Source organism: Anguilla anguilla, chromosome 6 (assembly GCF_013347855.1).
Source record: "Anguilla anguilla isolate fAngAng1 chromosome 6, fAngAng1.pri, whole genome shotgun sequence".
NCBI classification, from domain to species: Eukaryota; Metazoa; Chordata; class Actinopteri; order Anguilliformes; family Anguillidae; genus Anguilla; species Anguilla anguilla.
In genome coordinates this window covers 15,530,782-15,557,460 of record NC_049206.1, presented here as the reverse complement: position 1 = coordinate 15,557,460, position 26,679 = coordinate 15,530,782, and the positions used below count along the sequence as shown (strand labels likewise).

At 45.5% G+C, this 26,679-nt stretch overlaps 3 protein-coding genes across 5 annotated transcripts; all 3 read right to left on the bottom strand.

The window, feature by feature from the left end:
• Nucleotides 1-1,490: 1,490 nt before the first annotated feature.
• LOC118230745 (androgen-induced gene 1 protein) lies at nt 1,491-14,600 on the bottom strand. 3 transcript variants are annotated; one of them, XM_035424028.1, is made up of 7 exons: nt 13,815-14,600; nt 5,486-5,557; nt 4,047-4,178; nt 3,331-3,432; nt 2,819-2,934; nt 2,163-2,314; nt 1,491-1,696 (listed from the first exon to the last, which is right to left on the bottom strand). In XM_035424028.1, exons 2-7 carry the CDS (start codon nt 5,525-5,527, stop codon nt 1,635-1,637), a joined length of 606 nt encoding a protein of 201 aa, XP_035279919.1. In that variant the 5' UTR covers nt 5,528-5,557; nt 13,815-14,600; the 3' UTR covers nt 1,491-1,634. The 3 variants fall into 3 exon arrangements, with proteins under 3 accessions (XP_035279919.1, XP_035279917.1, XP_035279916.1); XM_035424026.1 differs by lacking the exon at nt 13,815-14,600 and adding an exon at nt 13,014-13,239; XM_035424025.1 differs by lacking the exon at nt 13,815-14,600 and having other exon boundaries at nt 5,486-6,134.
• Nucleotides 14,601-14,811: 211 nt separating this feature from the next.
• LOC118230744 (angiopoietin-related protein 3-like) lies at nt 14,812-20,048 on the bottom strand. The gene is made up of 7 exons (XM_035424024.1): nt 19,465-20,048; nt 18,972-19,082; nt 18,659-18,773; nt 17,901-18,014; nt 17,334-17,429; nt 16,397-16,660; nt 14,812-15,817 (listed from the first exon to the last, which is right to left on the bottom strand). The coding sequence occupies exons 1-7, from the start codon at nt 19,972-19,974 to the stop codon at nt 15,633-15,635; spliced, it is 1,395 nt and encodes a 464-aa protein (XP_035279915.1). The 5' UTR covers nt 19,975-20,048; the 3' UTR covers nt 14,812-15,632.
• A 2,240-nt stretch (nt 20,049-22,288) lies between these two features.
• On the bottom strand, nt 22,289-24,526 carry LOC118229182 (zona pellucida sperm-binding protein 4-like). The gene is made up of 9 exons (XM_035420908.1): nt 24,267-24,526; nt 23,989-24,176; nt 23,818-23,915; nt 23,583-23,740; nt 23,243-23,432; nt 23,027-23,174; nt 22,754-22,829; nt 22,526-22,648; nt 22,289-22,441 (listed from the first exon to the last, which is right to left on the bottom strand). Exons 1-9 carry the CDS (start codon nt 24,499-24,501, stop codon nt 22,317-22,319), a joined length of 1,341 nt encoding a protein of 446 aa, XP_035276799.1. The 5' UTR covers nt 24,502-24,526; the 3' UTR covers nt 22,289-22,316.
• Between the last annotated feature and the right edge of the window lie 2,153 nt (nt 24,527-26,679).

Sequence of the window (26,679 nt, the reverse complement as noted above, 5' to 3'; positions counted from 1 at the left end):
TACTCTCTCCATACGAGTCCGCTGATCCCATGCTGTCATATAGCGCCCCCTAGAGGTGAGTTGTTGCAATGGAAAATAATGCTGTAAATACACAGAACAAGATAAAATATACCAAGCTGATTATGGGAAAAGTCCACATTTCTGTGAAAACAATGAAAGATTAAATCAGAAAAATTAATTAAAAAAAAAAAAGATTACTGTACACCACTCTTTCAGTCAATACTTTTTAGTTTATCAGGCCACATGTTCTCATCGACATGGGATATTTTCCCCAGCACTGCAATCAGGAATAAATCTCCTGCAGTGGTGCATACACCCTTGACAATCATCAGCCCTGACTCACAGACACCCAGCATTCATTTAATCAAGGTGGGACATCTGGTCATGTGGACAGTGGTCATATATCTCATATGTCCACGAAGAGAAGAATTCCTCAATAGGATTGTGAAATGGAAAGTATGGGAGGAAGAAATTGCTCCATCACATGTAGGTGGGTTGCAAACCATTCATTGACTTGACAGGGGTGATGGAATGTGAGATTTGTCCCACAGGACTGGGTGATAACAGTTTTACCTGATTTCTCCTGGTGCCACAATGCTCTGGTACACGTATCAAGGAACTACATTAGACAAAGTGCACGGCCCTACTGTGGAAATGTGGGCAAGAGCACCCTCGTGTGGTTGGTCCACATTTTTGGCCTGGTGCATTTACAGTTGGCCTTTTATCAGCCTTCATTTCACATCTCTGCTCTGCCCCAGCACATCTGGACCCCCTTCCTGTAGGGACCTCTCTTCCTCTCATGTACTTTCCACATTCATGCAAACATAAATTCAAAGAAGATGTCTGTTATGCATGTATGATCATAATTAGTCATGATCATTACTAATCGGACCAGTTTCCTTCAAAATGACTTGGCAATCAGGTCCCCAAACAATACACCTGAAGGAATAAACCATATTATGTAAAAATGTTATGTAAGATGATGGTTTACACGTGCTAGAGTATCATTTATACAAAGATAAGGGGTGGAAATTGATCCATAATGTACTTTTTGAAAAGTGATAATGAGTTTAAAATGTAAAGTTATTTGATGTCATTAAGGTTACAATTAAACTGGCTAGATTAGGTAAACAAGTTCTGTTTTCAAGAATACTTCGCAACATTTGATGCAATTCCTACAGGTATTATTATCATTATTATTTTTGTATGGGGATATATACCATGGATTGGATGGAACTTTTACATTTGATATTATCTGAAATTATCAGGCTTATGCTTAGATTTTTTTAATGTGATACAGCACAATGAGTATGCAAATTGATGGTCAATGGAATTAACCTGCATTATTGATTTATTTACAGATCATTAAATACGTTACAGTTCATGGATGATGCTAAATATACCAAGATACTTTACCTTAAGTAAATTAATTAGTGGTGATGATGGTCAACATATTATTGACATAAAAGTTAAGAAATCAGCCACAGGTCTAAAGGAAGTACAAGCCTCAAAACAGTTGAAACTTTATTTTTAGCAGTTTAAAACTTTTTCCAATTGACACTGTGTTGTGTCCGAGCATATTGAAGCCTGATAGACCAGTCCCGTCTTATGTGTTCAGACTGATGGGTCCATTATCAGTCTGCCACTCTGGTTTTCCTTTTTCCACTGGATGAGGTAGAATTCACTGCCCTATATCCTACAGAAAAGACAAGGGTATTCCGTACATTTCACACAAGGCTCAATATTTGGGAAGGACTTATGCAGATCACTCTCTTGCAGTCAAAGTGAAATGGCTGACCTGGATAATATAATCAAGTTAAAAATAAAAGATTGTGAAACATTTCTCTTATGTAGGCCTCTTCCCTTAAAAATATTTCAGAATATCATTCTTTTTTCCTCTCAAATTTAGGATCAACATTTGTGCCATGGATAATTCCATGGGTCATGGAATGCCAGGATGAAAATATAAAGAATTATCACTGTATCACTGTATAAACTCCAAACGCACTATTTACACTCTAAACATATTACACTTGCTCCAAACATGCTGTACACACTGCAGACATACTGCAAGCTATATCCTATACATACTCAGAATGTCAAAATGTAGAATGTATGGCTGTACATAATTTAAATAGGATTGACTCAAAGAGGTGACTCACCCCAGACCTGCTCGTTCAGAGTCTGTCCCAGCAGGTAGAGGAGGGTGACAATGGTCATGTTGCAGAAGAAGAGCCCCGCAATTCCTGGGGTGCTGAAGAGGCCAAGCAGAGGGTACACCCAGATTCCAACAGCCAGGTAAATCCAAACTACCCTGCAGGGGTGCATCCAGAAACCTGACCTTAGGTACTTTACTGTAAGTGATTTGGGGAAGCCTTGAATTTGTAATGACACGCTACTAAGGAAAATTGTTGAAACAGAATTCACATTTGTGTGAAAGACAGTCATAGATGGCTACATGTTTAACAAAAAATAAATTATGTTCTGTTGTTCAGGTTCAGATGATGATATAGCAGACCACAGTTTCACTCAAATAGTGTGGACAATAGTAAAATGGTAAATATTATTTAATTTAAAAAAAAGGAAATTTCTGTGTCCTTTTCTTGAAGAGAGCACAGTAAAATGTTACATCTAAAATGCTGATCTTACAGAGTAAGACCATATGCACTCTGTTGGAGTTAAATGGTTAAATTAACATTTCACCTTTCACTGTGAAGTGTTTTTCTTCCCAAGTTCAGTTGACAGGTGTTCATAATCCCTAGTATAATTTTCATTAACAGATAAGCCCCTTTTAGAACATGACCCAACCAGCTCTCACCAGCTCAAATAAGCAATTCCCACAATGCCCAGAGCAGCCAGGCCATTCTTGGTTTTGGGATACTTGTGTGGCTGAATCAGAATCTCACCCAATAAGAAAGGCAGGACCAAGGTGTGCTAGAACAGACACAAATGCAGGATAGACACATTCCCTAAGATGAAAGGCAGGATAGATGGACTGAAAGACAAGCCTACCACAGGTGCTAGAGGATATGTGATGATGAGGAAATGTATTTATAAATGCAACAGAATTTAACAGGTAAAATAATGTGAATTGTGCCTCCCAGGAAGCACTATCCAGTCAACACTAAAGCAACAATGCAGGCAGCAAGCTAAGCTCAGTTCAAGTGCAATATTAAGACATGGCAGTTATAATCATGGTTTCACTTCCCGTTCCAATGTGAGAGCTCTGCGAATGTGACTTCTTTCACCATATTTGTCCTTATTATATATGAAAACCTTACTTTAGCAAAGGCAATCCAACAGAGAAGGGTAACAGATTCATATACTGACCATTGCATGGTTCATCCAAGGAGGAAAGAAGTCATCCATTGAGACAGGGTAGACCAGCTCCCGGTCATAAGTAAAGATCACCCAGAAAAGTAGCACCACGAACTGCAAATGAAAAATAAAATGAAGCATATTTCCTGGAGCTGATATCAAACTAAACATAGTAACTTCCAATTACAATGACCATGTTTTAAAAGCAGTTTGTGTATTAGAAACTGAAAAAGACAGTTTCAATATTCCAAGCCTTTTTGAGAGGTACGAAATGTAGCCTATACCACAATGACTGCCAATGAATTGTGAGAATCATAACTTCTGAAACTCAAAGGAAGTTGAAATTATCTTCCACATAACTTACTGTATTGTAGAAGCAGAAACTGTATATCCTCTGCATTTTAACACAGGTTCATTGCAGTGACATTATTGAAATATACAATTAGCAAGCACAATGTCATAATGTCTATCCTGAAAAATAAATGATCTGTCCTAAGCTTGCACACTTCAATACACTAAGAACTGCAACTATAAATTCTTTAACCCAATTGTGCAACAACACTATTTGACATTTCCATGAAAATGTGGCTCTATCCTATCTGCCTTAGACCATAGAAGAGAAAATATTATTTATTTATTTATTTATTTTTACCATGCTTTCCTCCAGTTAACATCAATAGAGTTTAGGCACATGCTCACTGTGGCTACAGGGTAGAGCAGGTCCTTACCATTCCCACTGGGAAAGCAAAGACTGAGAAGAGCAGGTCCTTGCACAGGTTCCGCTGTTTGGCCATGCCTTTCCCCAAAGAGGACTGAAAGTCACACGCTGCTGCCAGCCCGAAAAACACCATCTGCAGCACCTGAAATATCATTGGTCAAAAAGACCATGCTGTCTGTTCCGATAACATGAACCAAATCAGCTCAAATACCTACATGCATTGTGGAGGAGTCATTATTACCCTTTATTTGAATATCATGCATTTTCATTATCCTTTTAGAACATGTAGGTGCTTCTAAAACAATAATAAAAAATAAACCAATATAGAAAAGTGCTTATATTCTATGTTCAAAATCAGTTACAATTACCTAAACAATGACAACATGTCCAAAATATGGTTATATTTATTCACCAAAATGCACCAATGCATTTTGCGGACATCTAGATTCAGACCTGGACACAGTTTTTATGCATGCGAGATGTATAATTTTGTTTGTTTCTCAGCAAACAAGGTGCTGGTATCTAGACCACTAGGCTCCTAAAAGGATAACTCTATTGTACATTATACAAGCATATCATGAAATGAACTTTCGAGGTAATTTTTGCACATAAATAAGCACTCAGAGCCCCACTGTTTTAGAAGAATGCTAGGATTTATATTAGGACTTCTCAGTGTACTGCTCAAGTAATGATTTCTAACATTCAATGGTACCTTTGTGCTTATTGTTGTCCAGGAATCATGTAACAGTGGTATGGGTCACATAAGCGTTACATTCAGTTACAAGTACGAAAGTACTCACACAACCACCCTCAGGCCCCCAAACACGCACACACACGCACGCACGCACGCACACACGCACGCACACACGCACACACACACACACACACACACACACACTTAAGGAGCTTAATAGCATATTTGACCTTTCAATGCTGGAAACAATGAACTCACTTAATGGCTTGAATTAAGATAGAAATGTTTTCATATTTCATAAACATTTTCAAATATTTTCATTCATACAAATTTAGAATCCTATTGTATTATCTGTACTCCAAAAAAGGCAACAACAATTCAAAATGCTGAATTTTGCATCTAGTTCAAAGATAGACCTGTTTTTGTCCCTTAATTACTGCTGATAAGGAGCTTGGTAATGTAATGTTCCAGATCAAACTTAAACCTTGAGAAGTATGGGAACTTCTGAAACTGCAAGTGACAGTGAGTCTAGGTCGAATATAATCAATTCTATACGTGTGACCCATTTATGGAATAAGAATTGACAATTTGTCTTGCCAATATGATGATTTTCTATGCTGCCAATCAAATCCTGTGTTTGATAAAAATTAAAAAACTATTACCAAAGGCTGCCTTTAAATCCTTTTAGAAACAGGATCCCTGTCCGTATGCGTTACTCCTTAGTGATATAAGGAATGCGTAGGAAATAACCTTACCAGATTCAGGAAAGTGAGGTATTTCCAGGGTCCGCCGTACATAAAGATCCCAGGCGGTAGTGGCTCACCATCCTTAGCAGCCATTGAAAGGATGACAAAGGCATACCAAACAAAAGCCAAAATGTGAAAGATTTTCATTTGAGTGTCAGTCATACTTCTTCCATGAACTCCCAGTTGGTTTTGTGACAGAATAGAGCCCCTGAACACAAATACAATTTTGACAAAGCACTATGCATGTATGGATACTATACAATAGGTGTACATACTACAGACTGAGCCCTAGAACTGAAAAGAAAGGACTTTAAACATTAAGCAAGCAAACTGACAAATCTAATCTCAAGTTATGAAAGCTCACTCACACAAGGGTTTATGATGACGTAAGTGAGGTATTTTTCTTCCATAATCTGCTTTATCGGAATGAGACAAGGAAAAGGCAGGGTAAACCTCTTCATCTGGTGTGTATTAATTTGTTCCAGAGAGTAGATATTGTAAGCACCAATATCATTTTGGAACAAAATATTTTGACTTAAGTGACTCAAGGATACAACCACCTGTAAAGAGACTGCAGCAGTAACAAACTTACTGCTGATCTTATTTTAGTTATTTACACTTTACAGGTAGGTATCGATAACTTCGGTCTGTTAGAAACTGACACAGCATGGACCATACTGTGGCGATCTTGCCTGTGTGTAATTAAATAATTGTTAGCTTGTTAGCGGTTAACTTGTCCCGCTCCGCGATCGTGTAAATACTCGTTATTTTGAATGTGTGTAGCCTGCTAGGAATCGCTTCCGTAGCGCTAGCAGCCCTCGGGTTTATGATTTTCACCGTCATGTTTCTGTCATTAGTCAATTAGCCAATACTGTTGTTGTATTCCCTGCCTGTCTCTGTTTTGCGTGTCTCGTGCTGCTGTTTCCCGCTGTATGTAAATCCGACCTTTGAGTGATGTGCCGTTAAGGCTGTGTGATTGGTTAGTTCCGTTGCGCCGGGGCAGCCAATCACGGCAAACGGGGTTTGACAAAAGCAGGCTTCGCCCAGCTATGATGGTCAGTCTACGAATTACTGTTTTGAGGAGATGTCACAAATAAAGCGAAGCTCCCCGGGAGCGATTCGAAAACAGCCAAGCCAGTCTCCGTCTCTGCTTCCTCGCGAAAACGCCACATTGGTGTCCGGAAGTGGGATTCAGCTAGCTGAAGTGGAGAAGGCGATCCGAGAGCTGGAAGACAGACTGGGGGTACCGAGGCGGCGGAAGACCGAGGCAGCAGAGACGGCGACGGGCGCCGATCTGCAGAGCTCGGTGGCGCAACGACAGAGGGCCCCCAGACAACCAGACGGAGCCAGTGCTGTTCGACCAACGCACCAGAGGGAAGCTAACGTTAGCACGCCAGCCAGCGCCAGCATGACAACCACCACGGCAGCTAGCGCACAGCCGAAGCTAGCCCGGTTCAGTGGAGCAGCACAGTGGGAGACGTACCTAGCCCAGCTGCAGCTGGCTGCCCGTCACTGCGGCTGGAGCGAGAGCCAGACGGCGACGCATCTAGCACTCGCTCTGGAGGGTCCAGCGCTGCAGGTCCTGCTAGACCTCGATGCTGCCGAACAGGGCGATCTGAAGGCACTGACGACGGCCTTGGCAAGGCGTTTCGGCCAGAGGCGGTCAATGCAGAGCAGTCGGGAGAAGCTCAACAGCCGCCGCCGCGAAGGAAAAGAGAGCTGGGGGACCGTGGCTGCAGACGTGCGGCTCCACGCTCGGCAGGGCTACCCGTCCCTCGACTCGGCAGGGCAGGACGAGCTCGCGTTGCACGCCTTCCTCCAGACTCTCTCCCCGGAACGGTTGCGCCAGCACGTCATCCTGACCACGCCCTGCTCCCTAGACGACGCTCTGAAGGAAGTAGAGAGGGCGGAAGACGTTCTCTGCTTGGTTCCAGGGCAGACAACCCGGCCCCACGTCCGCGAAATCGACTGCTACGAGGAGGAGGAGGAAGTCCGTTGGGCACGCTCACCCCCACAACAGCGGCGACAGCGCCCACCACCAGCACGACGCGGTCGCTGCTATCGCTGCGACGAGCCAGGGCACCTGGCCCGCGACTGCCCAGCACCAGCGCCCAAGCCCCGATCGCCACGGCCGGCGGGAAACGACGCGGGGGCGGCGCTGTGAGGAAACCGCTGCCCCAAGAACCCATCCTCAACCAGGAGCAGCCTGCTGCGCCTGAAACCAGTTCGGTCCCACTCGCAGAAGCAAATGTTTCATCTGCCTTTGTGAAGGCGGGAACTGAGCAAAGTCCTATTATGAGAGCTGAAAGCAAATTCCAGCCCGCCCTTTTCAGGGCAGGAGAGCAGCCTGCCCTTTTGAGGGCGGAAGAGCAATCCATCCAACAGCGAGTGGGCCGACTGGGAGAGGCGGGCGGGCTATACCTGCATTGTAGGCTGGATGGGCAAGCCTGCTGGGCACTGGTCGACACGGGGGCCACCATCTCCCTGGTGCGACCGGGAACGCTCCCCAACACTGCCTGGTCCTCAACAACCACTCAGCTACAGTCAGTGACGGGACAGAGGCTCACCATGCGGGGCAAGAAGATGGTGAGCGTGGAGGTCGGAAACAGAGAGGTGGTGACGCACGAGTTCTGGCTGGCCGACATCAGCGACACGTGCATAATCGGCCTGGATCTGCTGGTCCACTGGGGTGCTACGGTGGACATCGCCAACGCCAGGCTCTCCATCGGTGCCACCACCCTCGCCCTCCACGCCACCCCCAAGAGGAAACGCAGGTCCAGGAGGACCCGTCGCCGAGCAGCCTCAGCCCACCCTCACCAGCCGCCGCCAGCCTCAGCCCACCCTCACCAGCCGCCGCCCCAGCTAACCAACACAGAGCGTGGCTCGCCTGCCCCACTGTCACAACCTGCGCCCCCCTCTGTCGAGACGGTGAGTGCTGTCCGCGAGCTGTGGCGACGCAGCTGCAGCGGCCTCAACCCTCACCAATGCCAACAGCTTGAACGCTTGCTGAAGGACAATGCAGACCTCTTCGCTGCCCGCGATGAGGAATGCACGCAGACCGAGCTAGTGCAGCACGCCATTGACACTGGTGACGCTGCACCGGTTCGTCTGCGCCCTCACCGGTTGTCACTAGCAAAGCGGCTGGGGGCAGAGGAGAAGGTTAGAGAGATGGCCGCTGCAGGCGTCATTGAGCCCTCCAACAGCCCGTGGGCGGCCCCTGCTGTCCTAGTGCGGAAGAAGAACGGAGAGTGGCGTTTTTGCGTGGATTATCGGCGCCTCAACGCCGTAACGCGCAAAGATGCCTACCCTCTCCCCCGCATCGACGAGGCGCTAGACCACATCGCGGGGTCCAGCTGGTTCTGCTCGCTGGACCTCCGGAGTGGCTACTGGCAGGTCAAAATGGCCGAGGATGCGAAGCCTAAGACCGCCTTCACCATCGGGCAAGGGTTGTGGCAGTTCCGCGTGATGCCGTTCGGACTGTGCAATGCCCCTGCCACGTTCGAGCGGCTGATGGAAAGGGTGCTGTCGGCCGTCCCCCGAAGCTGCTGCGTAGTGTACCTGGACGACCTCCTAGTACATGCCAGTAGCTTCGAGCACGCCCTCGCTAACCTCCACAACGTGCTTGCGGCGATTCGCCGGGCTGGGCTACGGTTGAATCCCCGGAAGTGCCAGCTGCTCCGGAGGGAGACGGCCTTCCTGGGGCACGTTGTGAGTGAGCGAGGGGTAGCCACCGACCCAGCTAAGGTGACTGCTGTGCGGGATTGGCCGACCCCAGCAAATGTAGGCGAGCTGCGCAGCTTCCTGGGGTTGGCGAGCTACTATCGGCGGTTCGTGCGGGGTTTCGCCTCCATTGCCAGTCCCCTCCATCGCCTCACTGACAAGTACCAGCCGTTCATCTGGACCACTGCATGCGCAGAAGCCTTTGCCCGGCTCAGAACGGCTCTCACGGAGGCCCCCGTACTGGCGTATCCCGATGTGAACCGCCCATTCATTGTCGACACCGACGCCAGTAACGTGGGGGTGGGAGCCGTCCTCTCTCAGGAGGACAGCGACGGAGAGAGAGCTGTCGCCTACTACAGCGGTGCCCTGAGCCGGGCAGAGCGGAACTACTGCGTGACCCGCCGAGAGCTGCTGGCCGTAGTCAAGGCACTGAGGCACTTCCGACCCTATCTCCAAGGTAGCCACTTCCGCCTCCGCACTGACCACGCTTCGCTCACCTGGCTCCTAAACTTCAAGCACCCGGAGGGCCAAGTCGCACGGTGGTTAGAAGAGCTACAGGAGTGCGATTTCCAGATCGAGCACAGGGCGGGGCGGCACCACACCAACGCCGACGCTTTGTCCCGCCGTCCCTGTGCTGAGCTGGATTGTCAACACTGCCAGCGACAGGAAGATAAGAGCCAGGTGGAGCTAGCGGTGGCTACCGCTAACATCAGCGAGGCGGGGTGGCTGCCAGTGTCGCAGGAGCAGCTGCGGGAAGGCCAGGAGGCTGACAGCACGCTAAGAAAGGTGAGGGGCTGGCTGGAGGCAGAAACACCGCCGCAGTGGGCTGAGGTCTCGGCTGAGGGGCCCGAGCTCAAGACCTACTACGGGCAAAGGAGGAGCCTTGAGCTGCGGGACGGGCTGCTGTATCGGCGGTGGCAGGCACCCGGGCTTGGAAGCGACCTCCTCCAACTCCTCGTTCCCCGAGCGCTCCGGCCCCAAGTCCTCGGGTTGGTGCATGGCTCGGTGGGGGCGGGCCATTTCGGGAACAGCAAGACCCTGCGACGATTGAGGGGGCGCTTCTACTGGCCTGGGTGCCGCCGGGACGTGGAGCTGCACGTCCACTGCTGCGACTCCTGTACGGCATGCAAGGGGCCTACCAGGCGCTCCCGCGCCCCTCTACAACGCTACGTGGTGGGGGCCCCGATGGAGCGAGTGGGGGTGGACGTCCTCGGCCCCTTCCCTGTCACTGAGGCCGGTAACCGCTATGTGCTTGTGGCTATGGACTACTTTACGAAGTGGCCCGAGGCGTACGCGGTGCCGGACCAAAGTGCTGCAACAACAGCAGGGAAGCTAGTCGAGGAGATGTTTGCCCGTTTCGGGGTCCCCGCCCAACTCCACAGCGACCAGGGGCGAAATTTTGAATCGCGGGTGCTGGCTGAGGTCTGCAGTCGGCTCGGGGTAGCGAAGACCCGCACAACTCCACTCCATCCCCAGAGCGACGGACTGGTTGAACGGTTCAACAAGACCCTGACTGCACAACTCGCTATCCTCGCCAGCCAGCACCAACGAGACTGGGACCGCCACCTGCCCCTGGTCCTGTGGTCCTACCGAACTGCCGTACAGGAGTCCAGCCTCTGCACGCCCGCCGCCCTGATGTTCGGACGGGAGCTCCGGACGCCCGTGGATTTGGTGTTCGGGGCCCCGCCTGAAAGCAGGGAACCAGCCCGTACAGAGGCCTGCTACTTCCGCCAGCTGCTGGAACGACTGCGGGTGGCACACGACTTCTCTCGCCAGGCCCAGGACACTGCGGGACTGCGGCAGAAGCGCGCCTACGATCAGCACTGCAAGGGGCAGGCCTTCAAGCCAGGTGATAAAGTGTGGGTCCACTGCCCAGTGCGCAAGAAGGGCCTGTCTCCTAAGCTGCAGTCACATTGGCGTGGGCCTGGCGAGATCTTGGAGCGGCTGAGTGAGGTGACGTATCGCCTGCGCATGCCAAATCGAGGGCGCCTGGTGGTGCTCCACCAAGACCGACTCGCACCTTACCAACCACTCGCCACCGAAGACGCAGCTGGCGGACAAGGTAGCAGCCCTGTCCCCTCTACACCACCGGCAGCAGAGGAAATGGCACAGCCCACCGCGGGCCGACCTACTCGGAAGCGACGGCTACCGAATTATTTAATCGACTACGAGGTAAATCGCCTAGAAATTGTGGGTCGTCGGGGACTAGCGACCCTTTAGGTGGGGGCTGTGTGGCGATCTTGCCTGTGTGTAATTAAATAATTGTTAGCTTGTTAGCGGTTAACTTGTCCCGCTCCGCGATCGTGTAAATACTCGTTATTTTGAATGTGTGTAGCCTGCTAGGAATCGCTTCCGTAGCGCTAGCAGCCCTCGGGTTTATGATTTTCACCGTCATGTTTCTGTCATTAGTCAATTAGCCAATACTGTTGTTGTATTCCCTGCCTGTCTCTGTTTTGCGTGTCTCGTGCTGCTGTTTCCCGCTGTATGTAAATCCGACCTTTGAGTGATGTGCCGTTAAGGCTGTGTGATTGGTTAGTTCCGTTGCGCCGGGGCAGCCAATCACGGCAAACGGGGTTTGACAAAAGCAGGCTTCGCCCAGCTATGATGGTCAGTCTACGAATTACTGTTTTGAGGAGATGTCACAAATAAAGCGAAGCTCCCCGGGAGCGATTCGAAAACAGCCAAGCCAGTCTCCGTCTCTGCTTCCTCGCGAAAACGCCACAATACTGTCGTTAAAGGTCCAGGAATCTGTGAAATCTTTGCTAATGTATTAATATTTTTTTGCATTCACAAACGGCCAAGAAAAAAAATATGAAAGCCTGTGCCGAAACTGGACAAACGGGCGGGGTTAACTGGGTTTTAGTAACGTAAAAAAGCCTTAAATCCGCTGAAATCTTTTCTACATGTAATATGTAAATGAAGCTTTTGCCACTTTTGTTGGGGTCATAAGACAAGCTAAATTGAAATGTCTAATGCCTTCTTTGGATGTGTAGAAAGCCATACGCTTTTTTCTTTTCACAAATATGAAGAGACCTACAATAAATGGTGTTTATTTCGCCAGGCCACGGGCACTGTCATATTCAAATAATCCGTACGGTTATTATTTACAGTGCCCATTTTCGCAGAACACTGTGGATCGGTAAGTAGGGCTACCGTTGGCTATCAGTAATTAAATAGCTGTGAAGCGTAGACATGTGGAATCAATGAGTTTGAGACTGCTATAGAGTCAAATTTTAGTGTACAGATGCTCAGTGTTACAACGCTATTCCATACTGAATGATCTTCTGGTTTAACTAACTCGGTAAAGCCTAGTTCATGCTGTTTTCTTTCGTTATGTCTGGTCGTGTAATGTTAGTGCTCTAACCGGCTCTAATCAAGCTAGCGATGAGGAATTAATTACATATGACGTGCCTTACGAATGTTAATGAGCGTACGATTCACGCCTACCCTGTCCTCGTCTGCTGAACAGGTCACAATAATCTAATAGTGTTTTTACAATTTAATTCTAAGTGGGTTAAAAACTTGAAAGAACTATTAAGAAGAGAATCAGTTGTCACTTCTGGGGAATATAACCACAATTTGAATCCAGTTGCCGGGACCTTTAAAGTTTATGGATATAAGGTCAGTAGTTCGCAGAAGATTACACTGTCTCCATTAGTAATAACTGTACTGCAATAACGAACATTATATTTAAACGAACAGTGCTGCACATTATGTTAGGTTAGAAAAATGGATATGCTTCATTATTATGTCTCTAGCAGCACACATCTATGGAGAGCACTGAAACCGGAATATTACAACAGCAAACACGACACACCAGCACAGCCACTGCTACACGTCAGACTACAATGCACAAGGCCGAATGCGTAACAGCAGATAGATGAGTGTGCAGTAAGGTGGGAAGGTGTGATGACTATTCTGAAACTGCAAGTTTCCGCAAGTGCTTCATAAACAAATGGCTGGAACTATTTAAAATGGGTAGCGCATGCCACTTCACAGAAACCCCCTCCCCAATGCAGCTGCATTAAGTAACAATGGGAGCTTTTTCCATTCTGACTGTGCAGAGGAAGCAGTGAGCAACAATGGGATCTTTTTTCATTTTGACCAAGCAGTGGGAGGGAGCAGTTGCTATTCTGAAACCAGTCAGTTGCGGGGGGGGGGTGGGGGGGGGGGGGGGGGGGGGGTCTGCTTCATTACATAAACGCCACAGACCTATCAGGGCACAGGTCTCCGAGATTATGTAAACTACTATGGATGTTGCAAGCAATAAATAGGTTGTGAAATCCCCCACACATATTTTTCATTCACTTTGAAATGTGGGGAAATCTTCCTATTAGCCCTTAATTGATTGAAGCAGTTCAATCTGGTTTTGATTGATTGCTGGGTTTCACCTTAAAACAAAAACCTGCATACCTTCTAAGCTTCCAGGACCAAGCATCAGACCACTGGCTTAGTAGCAGTCATGGCAGTGAATAGCACATTGTTAAGGCACTTATAGATACAAACCTCATTACTGTATTTTCAAGATGGAAAAACCATTAGTGTGCCTGCACGCACTGCTGCATGGGAGCCTCTGGAACTGTATACACCACTTATGTGCACATTTATGGGAATGTACCTTCAGAGCACCTTCATAATCTGCTTTCCACTTTCCTGCACTTTATACTGCACTGCACTGCACCTGCACAAACAAAAGAGAGAGTGGCAGATATTTCTATGTCTCCAACCTATATATATGCAGCAACAGCCATAGTAGTTTACATAATCACCAGAGCCATATTCCCAGATATGTCTGTGATGATTACATAATAGAAGTATACTCCATTACAACCACCCCCTAGCATGACTGGTATAACTACCACATGTGAAATGATGCATGCACTCCACTGAAAATTAGTCACAGTCAACACTTGCTAATGTGAACTTACCATGACCCTGTTATATGGTATGAAACTATAGAATGCAGTATGTGATAACACCACTGGCTAAAGACACACACTACAAATACTACAGGGCCTAACATTATTTTATATGAGATTTCATCACTTTTTAAGCATGAAATTAAATAACTAAAATACTGAGAGGCTGGTTTAAGTGGGGTTATAGTTAGGAGAACCTTGCGAAAACTATACAAATTAAGCACATAGTAGTTTTTTCGGAGTACTCTGGAGTGGTAAAGTTTGGACCGTGACTGAATGGCCGGCTGTTATCATTGGCAGCACACAGCCTGCAGTGACCCAATCCGACAGTTTGCCCTGAAGTTTTTTGGTCAAGTTTAAACAGCAGCTGTTACCCGATGGACATATTGACATAACTCCTCCTCTCAGGCCATGTTTGTTGACATTGAAAGGACTTTCCTGTGCCTCAGCCCTGATACAGCTCTAATATATCTATATTTATCCACTTTCCCATTAATCATTAATTACCTCCCCTGTGTCACAAAATGGCATCCAGGAGTCAGTTGATCTGGAAACTGGAGACAATATTTCACATATAAGCAGGTAATGTGCTAAACTTGAACTGCACATGGAGGTATCTGTCTATGCATCCATTCGCCTCAGGAATAAAGGTGTACTCTGAATGAACAAACAATGTCTAAATGGCTGGAGAAGGGAGGGGTTTCAAAAACAATAGGATTTATTCTTGGGATTTGTAAACATGGATGTAACAGTTTTGGAACAAAATATGTACAGTACAGATGTGTAGCCAGATACTGGTGCAGAGAGTCAATGTGACTCAGTAAAGCAGGAAATGTGGTAATGATCATATCGAAACCTCTACATGTTAATGACCATACAGAGAACTCTATATACCATGGGTTTTCAATCAGTTTAATTCAGGGACCCTTATCTCAGGCTCAAAAGCATCCCGATGGCCCCCATCATAATGTAAAAAGGACTGTATTTAATACAAGAGGTTTCATACTGATTGCAGAGGGGGTGGTTTAGAGAGAATGATCGCAGACCCCTACTAACTACCTGTTGAAAACCCAGGCTGTATGCTAATGTCAATAAAGAGAACTTTATGTGCTAATGCCCATACAGAGAACACTGTATGTTAATGCCCAAATAGAGAACCCCAACAACCATAGAGAGAACCTTCAATGTTGTTTGAATGTCCTCATCAAACTTCCCTTTTCCACAGCATGTAACTATATAAAAACATGTACAACCTCAGGTTATCAATGCACCAGAAAAACCATAAGCCATATCAAAAGGGCCTTTTGCACAAGTACTATAAAAAATGATAGTGTACAAGCATAACACAAACATGCATGCAGCATAGCTAGTATAGTTCAGCATGACTATCAATTCTGGTGATATTTCATATTTGGCTCTTAATTTTAAAGTATGCAATAATTGTTATTTTTCTAAGCCTATTTCCCTTTCTGTAGAGGTCACTGTGTTATTGATCTGGGCAAATATGAGTGAGGCAGTTAGAGGAAGCTGCCATCGTTGGACAGAGAACGAATCAAGATCTTGGAAGATTTGAGGGAGAAGGCGTTCCCTCCACCGGGCCTCCAGTAAATCCCCCTTCTCCGCTCGGTGCGCCCCCTCGGCCGGATGTGGGAGTACCTCCCATTCAGATTTGTGCCTTCGCAGGCATTGAACCACCAGCCACCTGCAGGTGAGCGCACAACATGGTTACACAACATACGAGAATTTAAGTTACAGTTCTACTTCATCTTCAGATGAAGTCTGCCTTATTGGGGACCAAGAACCATGGGGCACTAAGAAATAAATCTTAAATGAAACTTTACAAATAAGGTAGAGAAGGAAGCGCACAGTGTCTGGCCAGCTATTTAAACCATCACCTCTGACATTTAATCATTTGGCAGATGCACCATCCAAAGTGACTTGCAAAGAGCATTGTGCTTGGCAAACATAGCAGTTGACCTCTCCAAAATGAATATATCATGAAAATAAAGAACTCAAGCTGATTTGAGAAGAACAGCAGGTTCTACCCAGAACTTCATGATTATACTTTTTAGAAGAAACCCAGCCTGCCAATGAAGGAGACATTATGCCTGAAGTGGACAACAATGGTTAGATTGTAATTCTTACCTAACCTTTATTTTTGTTAAATTATAACTTACTCTGAGCTTGGAACAGTTTTGTAGTTCAACCAATTTTGAGCAGTATGTTTCTGCTTTGTGACTAGTTCCCATGGGATTGCAAATTTGTTGGCAAGCAGCTGTACCTGTGTAATTGTGGGCACAGCTGGAGTCCTCCTTGTTATTGCGGTCCTTGGTGGAGAAGCTGGCAGTGTAGTTGGCCATGGCATCGGGCAGGTCTCCTGACACCTGAGTTAGGTGGAGGACATAGTGGGAGCCGGGTCCCTCCAGGGTGAAATTGTACTCAAATGAATGCCTTCCCTGCTTCCAGTCCTCCAGCTCAATCTGCAGAATGGAGCTGCCTTGCCTGGCAATGGCGTATATCTTCTTCAGGCCAAGCCAGAACTCTTCTACAAACACACACACACACAGCCAGAATTCTTATGAAAAAACACTGAATTACACCAGAAATTTTAAAATGTTTATATAGTCTAAATGCATATTAATTTAAAATGGAAAAACTTTACAAAGTGGCTGCATTGAAGAAATTGTCTTGTGTGTAGAATTAATTACCTTGCAGCTGATTGCAACACTTTGGGCTCATGTGTTACCACTGTTCTAGTTGTTGGGGACAATCCATTCTAGCAGCAATGTAGTCACCAAGACCTTATAGTCACACATGCAGAAGTGATGAAGATCACAAAGGTTCGATTGTCCACTATGAGATTTGGGTTGGGCGTAGTAGTATTTTTAGGCTAGGTGTAGTTGGATAAAAAAATGCACCAGTGCTCAGAGTGGCTGTCAATACAGATTTAACTTTTAAAACAGGGAAAGCCTGCAGGTTCAATCATAGGAGCTTCCTCCCTGTGGCTGGGTGAGCCAGATTGCTCGTGTGTTTACACTGATCACAGTGGAACACAGAGAAGAAGCCCATCTTAAAGCATCCCTTGAACTTCTGGCACTTCACTTGCTGCCTGGTGACTCTCAAACTGGTTCAGCATATTTAACAAATTCAACTATTCAGCATATTCAGATTTTGTCAAATTGTGCATTGCCATCCTTTCCTGTTGCCTGAATACTTACTCTCAAGGTTGCCAAATCCGTTTTCATACTTTGCCCACATTTGGTCAAAATCCACAGAGCCATCCTGTCTGCTCTGGATAACGGTGGATCCTCCATCTGCAGTGGGGAGTAGTTAGGAAATTGATTGACCGGGTTATGACTGCAAACTCAGTCTTCATGAAAGCTGCCATTGCTTCCGATGGCAAATAAAGAAGGATTGGCTCCTGTGTGTGATATCATTTAGCTTGCTTTCAGTGCTCGTTCAAAAAATAATAACACAGGCTCCTTGATTGCCACTGTTTCAGTTAGCTGATACATTCTGATTACATGATTATGTGTTCACTGACATCTGTTGCCTTTTCTGTTTCCATTTATTATAATAGTTATTGTAATGCGTGGATCTCGTAATTCATATTAAAATATCTAAGCAAAAGCCAAATTTCTGTTTAAGGTTGCGTTTTATAATTTGACATCTTTATCATACAATTTATATATATATATATATATATATATATATATATGGGATATATATATATGGGCTTTTAATTTAATCTTAAGTGAGTTAGTGAGTGTATCGGTACTTCTCACCTGCAGTCATCTGGCAGTACACATAGAAAGGCTCTGACTGATTGGGCTTGATAGGGTATATGCCACTGTTCCTCTCTCCCCTGTTGAAAGCATGGCTACAATCCACAGGAAGATCTGTAATGCAGTCAGGCATGGTTATGATCAGTTGATCTGTAATACTGACTATGGGCGTAATCTGTCAGGTTACTCTATTGCCAGCTTGGCCAAAGCAGCATCAGAATACCAAGGGTCAATGGATAGCTCCCTCACATTTTCCCTGATGCAATGTGTAACAGGAATGCACTGAAAAGGGATTATTTTAAAGCAAATGATGTCAAGCCGTGCATTGTTAAGATAAATACTAGAAGTGGAGCAAAGCACGAGCCACAGGGCACCACTTCCTCTCCGACCAACACAGTTCCTTTTCAACATTGTTAGCTGCCCATTAGCACCACTCATTCACAGGTCATTCAGGTCCCCTGATGGGATTAGAGAGACCAGAAAAGGTCCCTCCATGTAGGTCCTCCCCTGTCCGCAGCGATGATATGATTTGTCAGTAGGACATGTAGTGGAGGCAGAAACACTGGGGGTATTCAAGGCCCGGCTTGATACAGTGTTAGATACTATCTAGCTTTTAGGGAAACTAAGCATTAAGTACAGTTTAGTGGTGTGGAATAGACAAGCAGTGTTGGGCTGAATGGCCTGTTCTCGTCTTATGTCAGCAGCAATACATCATTCGTGAGGTGCCATGGCTTTTTTATACATCTGAATGCACTCACCGTTTATGTCTATGCTGCTGTTGGTTGAGTTATTTGCTATATATTCAAGGCCTGGAGCCTCAGGAGTAGAGTTAGATATTTTATCCACTGTCTCTTGGAAAGTTTCTGAGTTGAGCTGAAAATGTAAAAAATGCCATCATGCATTGGGCGACAGGACAATTCTCAGTCAAATGTACTGGTATATAAACATTTAATTAGTGAATTATTCAGTTGAAAAAAGCCTTGTTTTCCATCTCCAATTATGCTTTGGAGGTACTTAAACCTGCCCCCCCCACCTCCCGGCCCAGACTGTAGTGAGAATCAGATGCCATACCCGCTCTTCCAGAAGTTTGATCTTGTTCCTTTGGAAGTTGAGCTGCTCATGCTGGCCCTTCACCTCCTTCACCAAAGCTGTTATACTCTTTTCTTGGGTAGAAATCACTTCCTAAAACACACAATCTTCTTTTAAGCATACTCCTCATCCAGTACTGCTGTACATTTGACTCAGCAAAACTGAAGTTATGACAATATAAAGCAGCACCAATTTACAAATCCCAGAGAAATAGGCATATACGACGGAAATTATTGAAACAAATCTGATGGCCTGAGCTTTTTGGTGAAATATTAATATGAGCATTTTTTACACTAATGCAACCAACCCCACCCTTCACCATCCCTCCACAAAACCACAACTGTGTAGCAGTCATACAGTAGGTGCCAGAAATGCAGGCTTGTGGCTTTGAGTGTGCTACAGGTGTCCAGTAGAGCTATTGTAGCTGTGCAGAAGGTGTGCTGTAGGAATGTGGTAAGTATGCCACAGGCTTTACCTTAAGCTGTGCAATGTCTCCCAGCTGCTGGGCATTGGGGAGACTCTCTGTCAGGCCACTGAGCTTCTCCTCCAGACTGCCCACCTTGCTCTGCAGCTGGGTGCGCTCCTGCAGGATGTTGTTCATCTTAGAGCTGATCTCCAGAGACAGGCTCTTGATCTCCTGGTTGTTGGCCTTCAGAAAGGTGGTGGTTTTCTTCAGCTCCTCCTCCTTTTCCCGGATCTCACTGGTGACCTCGGACAGCTGGCTGAAGGACCTGTCAAAGATGCTGAGCTTCTGGAAGATGTCCTTGATCTGGCCCTTGGTCTTGTGCACAAAGTCCCGCAGGCTGTGCCCCAGCTGCAGCAGCCCGTTTGCCAGAAGCCGCACGTCATCCAGCATGGCGAAGCGAGACCTGTTTTGGGCGGGCAGCTCCGTCACCGTCTGGGCATCCAGGTCCTCTGGCGTACCATCCTTGGCGGGGAATGCTGAAGCCAGCGCCAGGAGGACAAAGAGGAGAGCGAGTTTCATCTTTTTCTGCAGGGCAAGGGCAGCGACCGTCTGCAGGATCCTTTGCCTGTGTCTGTAGAAAGGACAGCGAAGCAGCAACAAAGCCTCCTATATATACCGTCTCCCTAATCCCTCCCCCCTTATTCCGCCCCCTGCACTGCTGCCCCCCCCACACACCCACCGCCCAGGGGTTGATCATTAAGCCGGCTTTGTCCGATCCTACGTAACCCCCTTACGTCTCCTGGGAGTCACTGGCAGAACAAACAAATCACAGAAGTGTACACATACCACTCCCCCCCGAGTCCCCTTTACTGCTCTTAGATGGCCCATGGGGGCAGCTAAGTAATGCTTTAAAATGTGTGAGTGAGGTCACCACCCTCCTGAGTCTTCACAGCTATTAATAATACAGCAAGCAATTTAGGCGTCTAACTTTGATTCACTGGCCTGTTCTGTCAAGCAGGCCTGTGCAAAGAAAATATGTATTTTTCTTTTTAAGTTTGTCTAAGGAAATAAAGCTTTTCACAAGATAAATCTTAAATTCAGCTGTACTGAAAATGACTTAAAAAAAAAAAAATCATTTTACAATGGGTGGTGCTGCAATGGTGGTGCAATGGGTAGTACTTTTGCCTCACAGCAAGGAGGTCCTGGGCCTGGGCCTTTGTGTGTGGAATTTGCATGTTCTCCCCATGTCCACGTGGGTTTCCTCCAGATACTCCGGTTTTCTCCCACAGTCTAAAGGCATGCAGGCATGCTAATTGGAGACTAAATTGCCCATAGGTTTGAGTGTGTAAGTGAATGGTGTGTGTGCCCTGCGATGGATTGGCGACCTGTCCAAGGAGTATTCCTGCCTCTTGCCCAATGCACGCTGGGATAGGCTCCTGCACCCGCCCCCCCGAGCCTGACCAGGAATATAGATAATGGATGGATGATGGATTACTTCTCTTTTCAAAAGTAGTTCCATTTTTTAAACTAAAATTGAACTTCAGAAATGCCACTGTACTAGATAATGTAGCACCTTGTAGAAAGATGTTTTAGCTTAAACAGCACAATTGTTTTCAGCTGTGCTTACTGTAATGGGAGTGCTTTTTCTAGTACCAAATTAGCACATTAGCTTTAAAAGTGATGAGGGAACAGTGTGCCGTCAGTACACTGAAGTACTGGCTGCTGAAAATGCAACTAATATGTAAAGCTAAAATTTAAAATGTTATTTCAAACAGTAATTGATTTGTAATATTGTCAATGTCTTCACTGTATTAAAAAAAAAAGTCAATTTAATGCTACCTTGGAGAAAGTATCAATTTTTCAAAAATATAAAAATTACTCAGGCATTCCAAACTTAAATAGCATGCAGACAAGTCGCAAACTTCCATTGTAATAGCTTATATCACACATATCCAGGCTACTTGACTGCTAGGCTCATGGTTTCCATAATGTTTTAATGGACTCAATAGCTGGCTTGTGAAATTCAGAGTTATAGATTTGGGTTAAAAACAAATGTTGACTGAAGAAAAGCCATGGACTAATCCCCCTTGTGTGAGCCTAGGAGTGGTCATAGGAGGGTAGAGCAACTTGCCTGCAGTGCACAGGATCACTCTGACCTTTTCACCTACCCCCTTTGCCAGAACTCACTTCCTGTTGATGCACACACCTTTTCCTGCAAGAGTGTCTGATAAACAAAAGGTTGTTCCAGAGGAAGCAACATCTGAAGTGCTTGGCTGAAAGCACTGGGTCAAATATGGTGTGCTTAGCTGCTGTTTAAACTACAAAATCTAAATTTGTGAAATATGGAGTCACTTCTAGTTGTAATGCACGTGTGGTGTAGAGGTTTAAGCTCCAAATAAGCAGGCTGCAATTGACCAACCCTGTATAAAAACCATTTGCTGCCCCTTGTATACTTGGAACATTCAAAACACTTTCCTGGTTTTACTATATGTATGGACATACTGTTGTAGTACAACAGAGAGATTGTTAGGTTAGCAAGCAAAGTTCAGCTTTAACCCTGGGTTTCTTTCTTCCCCCCCAAAGCAGGCATCAGGGTATATTACCATGGTAACCTGTACTGCACAGATCACCCAGTCTGGGTTGATTGTAGACTGACAATTTCAGTCTGCTGTCTGAGGAGAAGTTCTGATAGGAGGGGAGGGAGATTTGTGTTCAAATAAGTTCATTCATGAAGTCAAGAAGTGTGATTGCGTCAAGCAAGATCAACTAAGCTGCAGCAAGTTTAAATTTAGATAATGTGCAGTTTATTTTTTTAAAAAAAAGATTGTTCAGAAAACTATTAATCCTACAGTTCTGCTGCACGATGCAGATTGGCAAAAATCAATCAGCACACTGAATTTCCACAAGCAGCTTTATTTAGCTCACAGCTTTATAGCTGCCACTTGACATTGTCTGGATCTCCACACCACTGAGAGCACCAGGGCAAAGACAGCAAGCACAACTGCAGCAGCCACTCCCAGCAGACCAAAGGCAAGGGACTGGGGCACTAGGGTAAGGAAGAGAAGACACATTAGCAAAGTCCTTTGAATGGTTGCACTGCAGAGAAACCAAAAAGGATTTAGTTCCTCACCTTCATGATCACCATCTGATGTCGTCCTGGCCAGATTTGCGAACTGTGGCTCAAAGATCACAGCTTCACTGGAAACAATGCCAGCCTCTTCCCTGGACCGGACCATTTTAGCAGCATGTCTCCCTGAAGAGAGGAATGTCAGTACCTATATACCCAGGCAAGGAATTCAATCCTGCACCCCCCCCCCCCCCCCCCCTTCCCTAAACTAAACCACATTTCCCCACTCACTCTGCCTGCCACATCCATGTTCACAGGTATTACCAGCAGAGGGATAGCACACCGCAGTACTACAGTGGATGAACACCTGCAAGAACAAAGACCCAAATGCACTGGGAGTAGAACCATAGACAAATCTATGCATAAACAATTCTAGACACAAGGTCTCAGAAATAGGCAGTCATTTTGACCTAAAGCAGATCAAAGCCAAACCGAGTCTTTGCATGCCGAATGAACAATTTACTGCATTGATAGAGAAAGCTCCAATCTATACACCAAACATACCGTTTCCTTCAGGGGCACCAGAGTGGCAGAATCAACGAAGGTGAACATCTTGACCACAAATCGCTTGTAGTGGGTGGGGTTTGGGAGCCCAGAAGCATGATCCACAGGAACCAAGGTGGTAAGGTACCGGTCATCATGGAAGGGGCACCTGCAGAGACCCAAAGTTAGGAAAGGGAGGGAAAGAAACCCTGGGGGCCAACTAATACCAGGACATACCCATCAACCAGCAGATTCCACTGGGGCATGCTGAGGGGGCTGGAGGTGGAAGTGGCCCAGCAGTGCTCCAATGTCAAGACAATGTTGGGATCGGTCCGGTCCAGGATCCGAACTTCCACATACACAGGATCTCGCAGCACCTTAGTGACGGGGTAGTCCGAGTCTCCATAGTAGGAGCTGTACACATTAGCTGTAGACCAGAGAGACCAGGTTAATATAAATCGCATGGCTAGCACAGACTTGCAGGGCTGCTGTTGAAACCAGGGAAATCAAAACTACACTGGATTGAACCACCACACCTTAAGGACTACCCTCAAGGGAATTAAATGCAACGCTTTACCATCTGAGCATCCTTTTTCTTCACACTGGCCATTGGCTAGTCTGAGCTCCACACGCAAAGGGCCTTGGGCAGCCACTGGAAGGGGAGGTGGAACAGTGTTCACCTCAGCCACCAGGGCGACCACCTCACTGCCAAAATATCTACACAGGAAGGACAACCTGCAAATAGAGGGGACATCAGTGCAGCTAGGAATACACAGGACATGGATGACGAGGACGACCATGCCTTCGCTTACTCATGGACACTGTCCCTGGTTATGGAGCCAAGGGGTCCAGTCGCCACTTCATACGAAGAGGACAGCTTGTTCTCATAGACCACATAACCATTTTCCTCCTGCAAAAAAAAAAAATCCAGCATTTAGAAGCAGCCACACTAAAAAGCTAGTCCTCCAGCACAAATAACCCACCGTCACAGTTGTGCCACAGGTGCTGACTGGGAACTGGAAAACGACAAAGGACACCGAGGTTGCAACAGGGCCACAGTGTGCCTCGTTTCCTTCCAGCAGACTCACGGACTCCAGGATCAGCCGAGGTACTGTGGTGTCCCGTGACACTACTACCCTGAACTGACCATCTCGAAGACACTGGACAGTCACTGCGATGAAAATATAAATAGTGAGCAAAGCATGCTAATAATTTTTGTAGCTAGAACCATAAATCAGTTACTTCAGTATTAACCACCCACCTTCCCTGGCATAGAAGCATTGTGCTTGGTCAAAGCAGCAGTTGATGGCTTCACAGCCAGTGCTATCAATATCAGGGTCTCCACATGGCACCCTGTCAAAGTCACTGACCTGGCATCTATGAAAAGGAATATCTTTGGTTTGGCCTTTAAAATGATCATCTTGGTGCTGTGCCAAAGCAGCAACCAACATGCCAAGCCAAACCAAAACCTGCACACTACACTGAAGATGGTCCATGGTGAAACAACACAATGTGGAGAAAGGTTTCCTCGAAGCTTATATAGGACATGCTTTGATTATCTTAGCTGGGTAATTGGATAATGAGAATTCCACATGGGGATCAGTTTCAGCAGTTGTGTGCAATGATTAGTGCTTGCTCAATTTAATTAGGTTTTTAAAAAATTATTTAAATAGTTTTCAGTCAGGGTTCTTGAGGTAGTGCACTAGTAACCTGTTCATTGAGAACAGGCTCTGACATGTAAATAAAATTCAACATTTTCTGCATATTCAGTATTATTTGTTATACCCATGTTAAACGGGTAATAATGGTAATGTTATTTATATTGCAACCATTATGTGGCAGGTACAAATAAAGTGACATCTGAGGTTAAATTTTCCTCAAGGTTACCTTGCTCACCACATTCAAAATCTAAACCAAAAACTGAACCTAAATTACTTTTGATGCTATTTGCTAGTGGTTCCCAAACTTGGTACTTGGGACCCAATGTCCGAGCTGGTTTTGAGTCACAACCAATATTTTGATCAATTAAGGTCGTTGAAATTATGTTTACGCTCTTAATCTGTTTTTCCCCCTTTAGTTTAACACAATGCAGGTTTAGTTTGATTCATTTGGAATTAACAGTTTTTGTACTCTTAATATTCTAGAAATGGTTTAGGTCAGTGGTTCTCAACCTCGGTCCTGGGGGCCCACTGTGTATGCTAGTTTTCGTTCCAACCACAATTGCAATCTCAAAATTTTAACAAGCTGTTCATTTTTCTTAATTAGGTGTTTTTCATGTTAAGAGGAATTATTTACCCTCTTAAGCCACATTATGTCAGAAATTGCTATGCATGGCATGAAAAATTAAATCCCATTGTGTTTTGTTGCTTTTTAAGTGATTGCAAACAATCACTTAAAAAGAGGTAACATTTTTAACAGGTCAAATTAAGGAGGGGAATTACTAGGCTCCCAATTAGGTTGCTGAGCACGTGTTTAAGTGCTTTAAGTGCATAATATTTCCCTTAAACTAATTAGCACAATACAGGTATGACATCATTTTCTGGTTTTTGAATTCTTTATCTATCAAATGATTAGATTTAGTGGCCAGGTGTCCACACATTCCCAAATTAGGAACCTGTTGATTTGCTTCAGTCTTCATTTTGATTAAAGTTTTTTTAACCTCTTTACGTAATCATCTACAATATAGCACAATATGAATATGGGACTTTTATTCTTTATGGCCTGTATAGCTATTTCTTACACAAGGTCACTTAAGTGGGCAAATAATCCCTCTGACATGAGAAGCACCTAATTAAGGAAAAATAATAGCTTGTTACAATTCTAGGATTGCAATTGTGGTTGGACCGAAAACCAGCATACACAGTGGGCCCCCAGGATCGAGGTTGAGAACCACTGGTTTAGGTTCCTTGACCAGGTGTCCACCCTTTCAGCTGTTAAGACAAAACTAATTTCATGGACAATCTATAATTGAATCAATTACATGTAACAACCTTTAAAATGAATCATTCAGGTACTAAATTATAGTGCATATAGCACATTAAATAAAATCATGCATCAGAGATATTCTAACCTGGCCATCAGCTTGAGTATTACTGCTGGTTTTATTTCCTGCCATGATTTATACCTGAAGCACAAGTGTAACCTCTGGCCAATCAGTGACATTGGACTATCAGGGAGTAGAGAACAGCAGCAGCACTGCTGATGCTGAGAACCAGATTTTAATGTACCCATCATTCATTCGCCCAACTACTGGGTTGGTATATTGAACATTGTGGACACAATATGGCTGCAAGAGGGTAAATCATCCCTCAGAAGACATGAAGTGCCAAATTAAGAAAAATGTCTTACAAGTAAAATAATGGTTGGGATGAAAAGCAGTATACAGTGGATCACCTGGACCCAAATTTGAAAAAAATTGCTGTACAGTTTAACATGCTTCTGCTGAAATGGTTTGTTAAGTGGAAAACCACATTGCAAGTAAGTTTTGAATGCTAAATTAAGTAACTGAGGGATGTAAACTCAGGCATGCTGTAAGAGGACTGCCTCTTCTGGACTTTTTGGACAGGAGCAAAGAAGACTATCCCTGACCCAAGACAGGCATGTCAAATGCTAGTCCTGGAGGGCTAATTTCTGGATTTTGCAACAGCTCATGAAAGATCGAAGTCATTGATTGG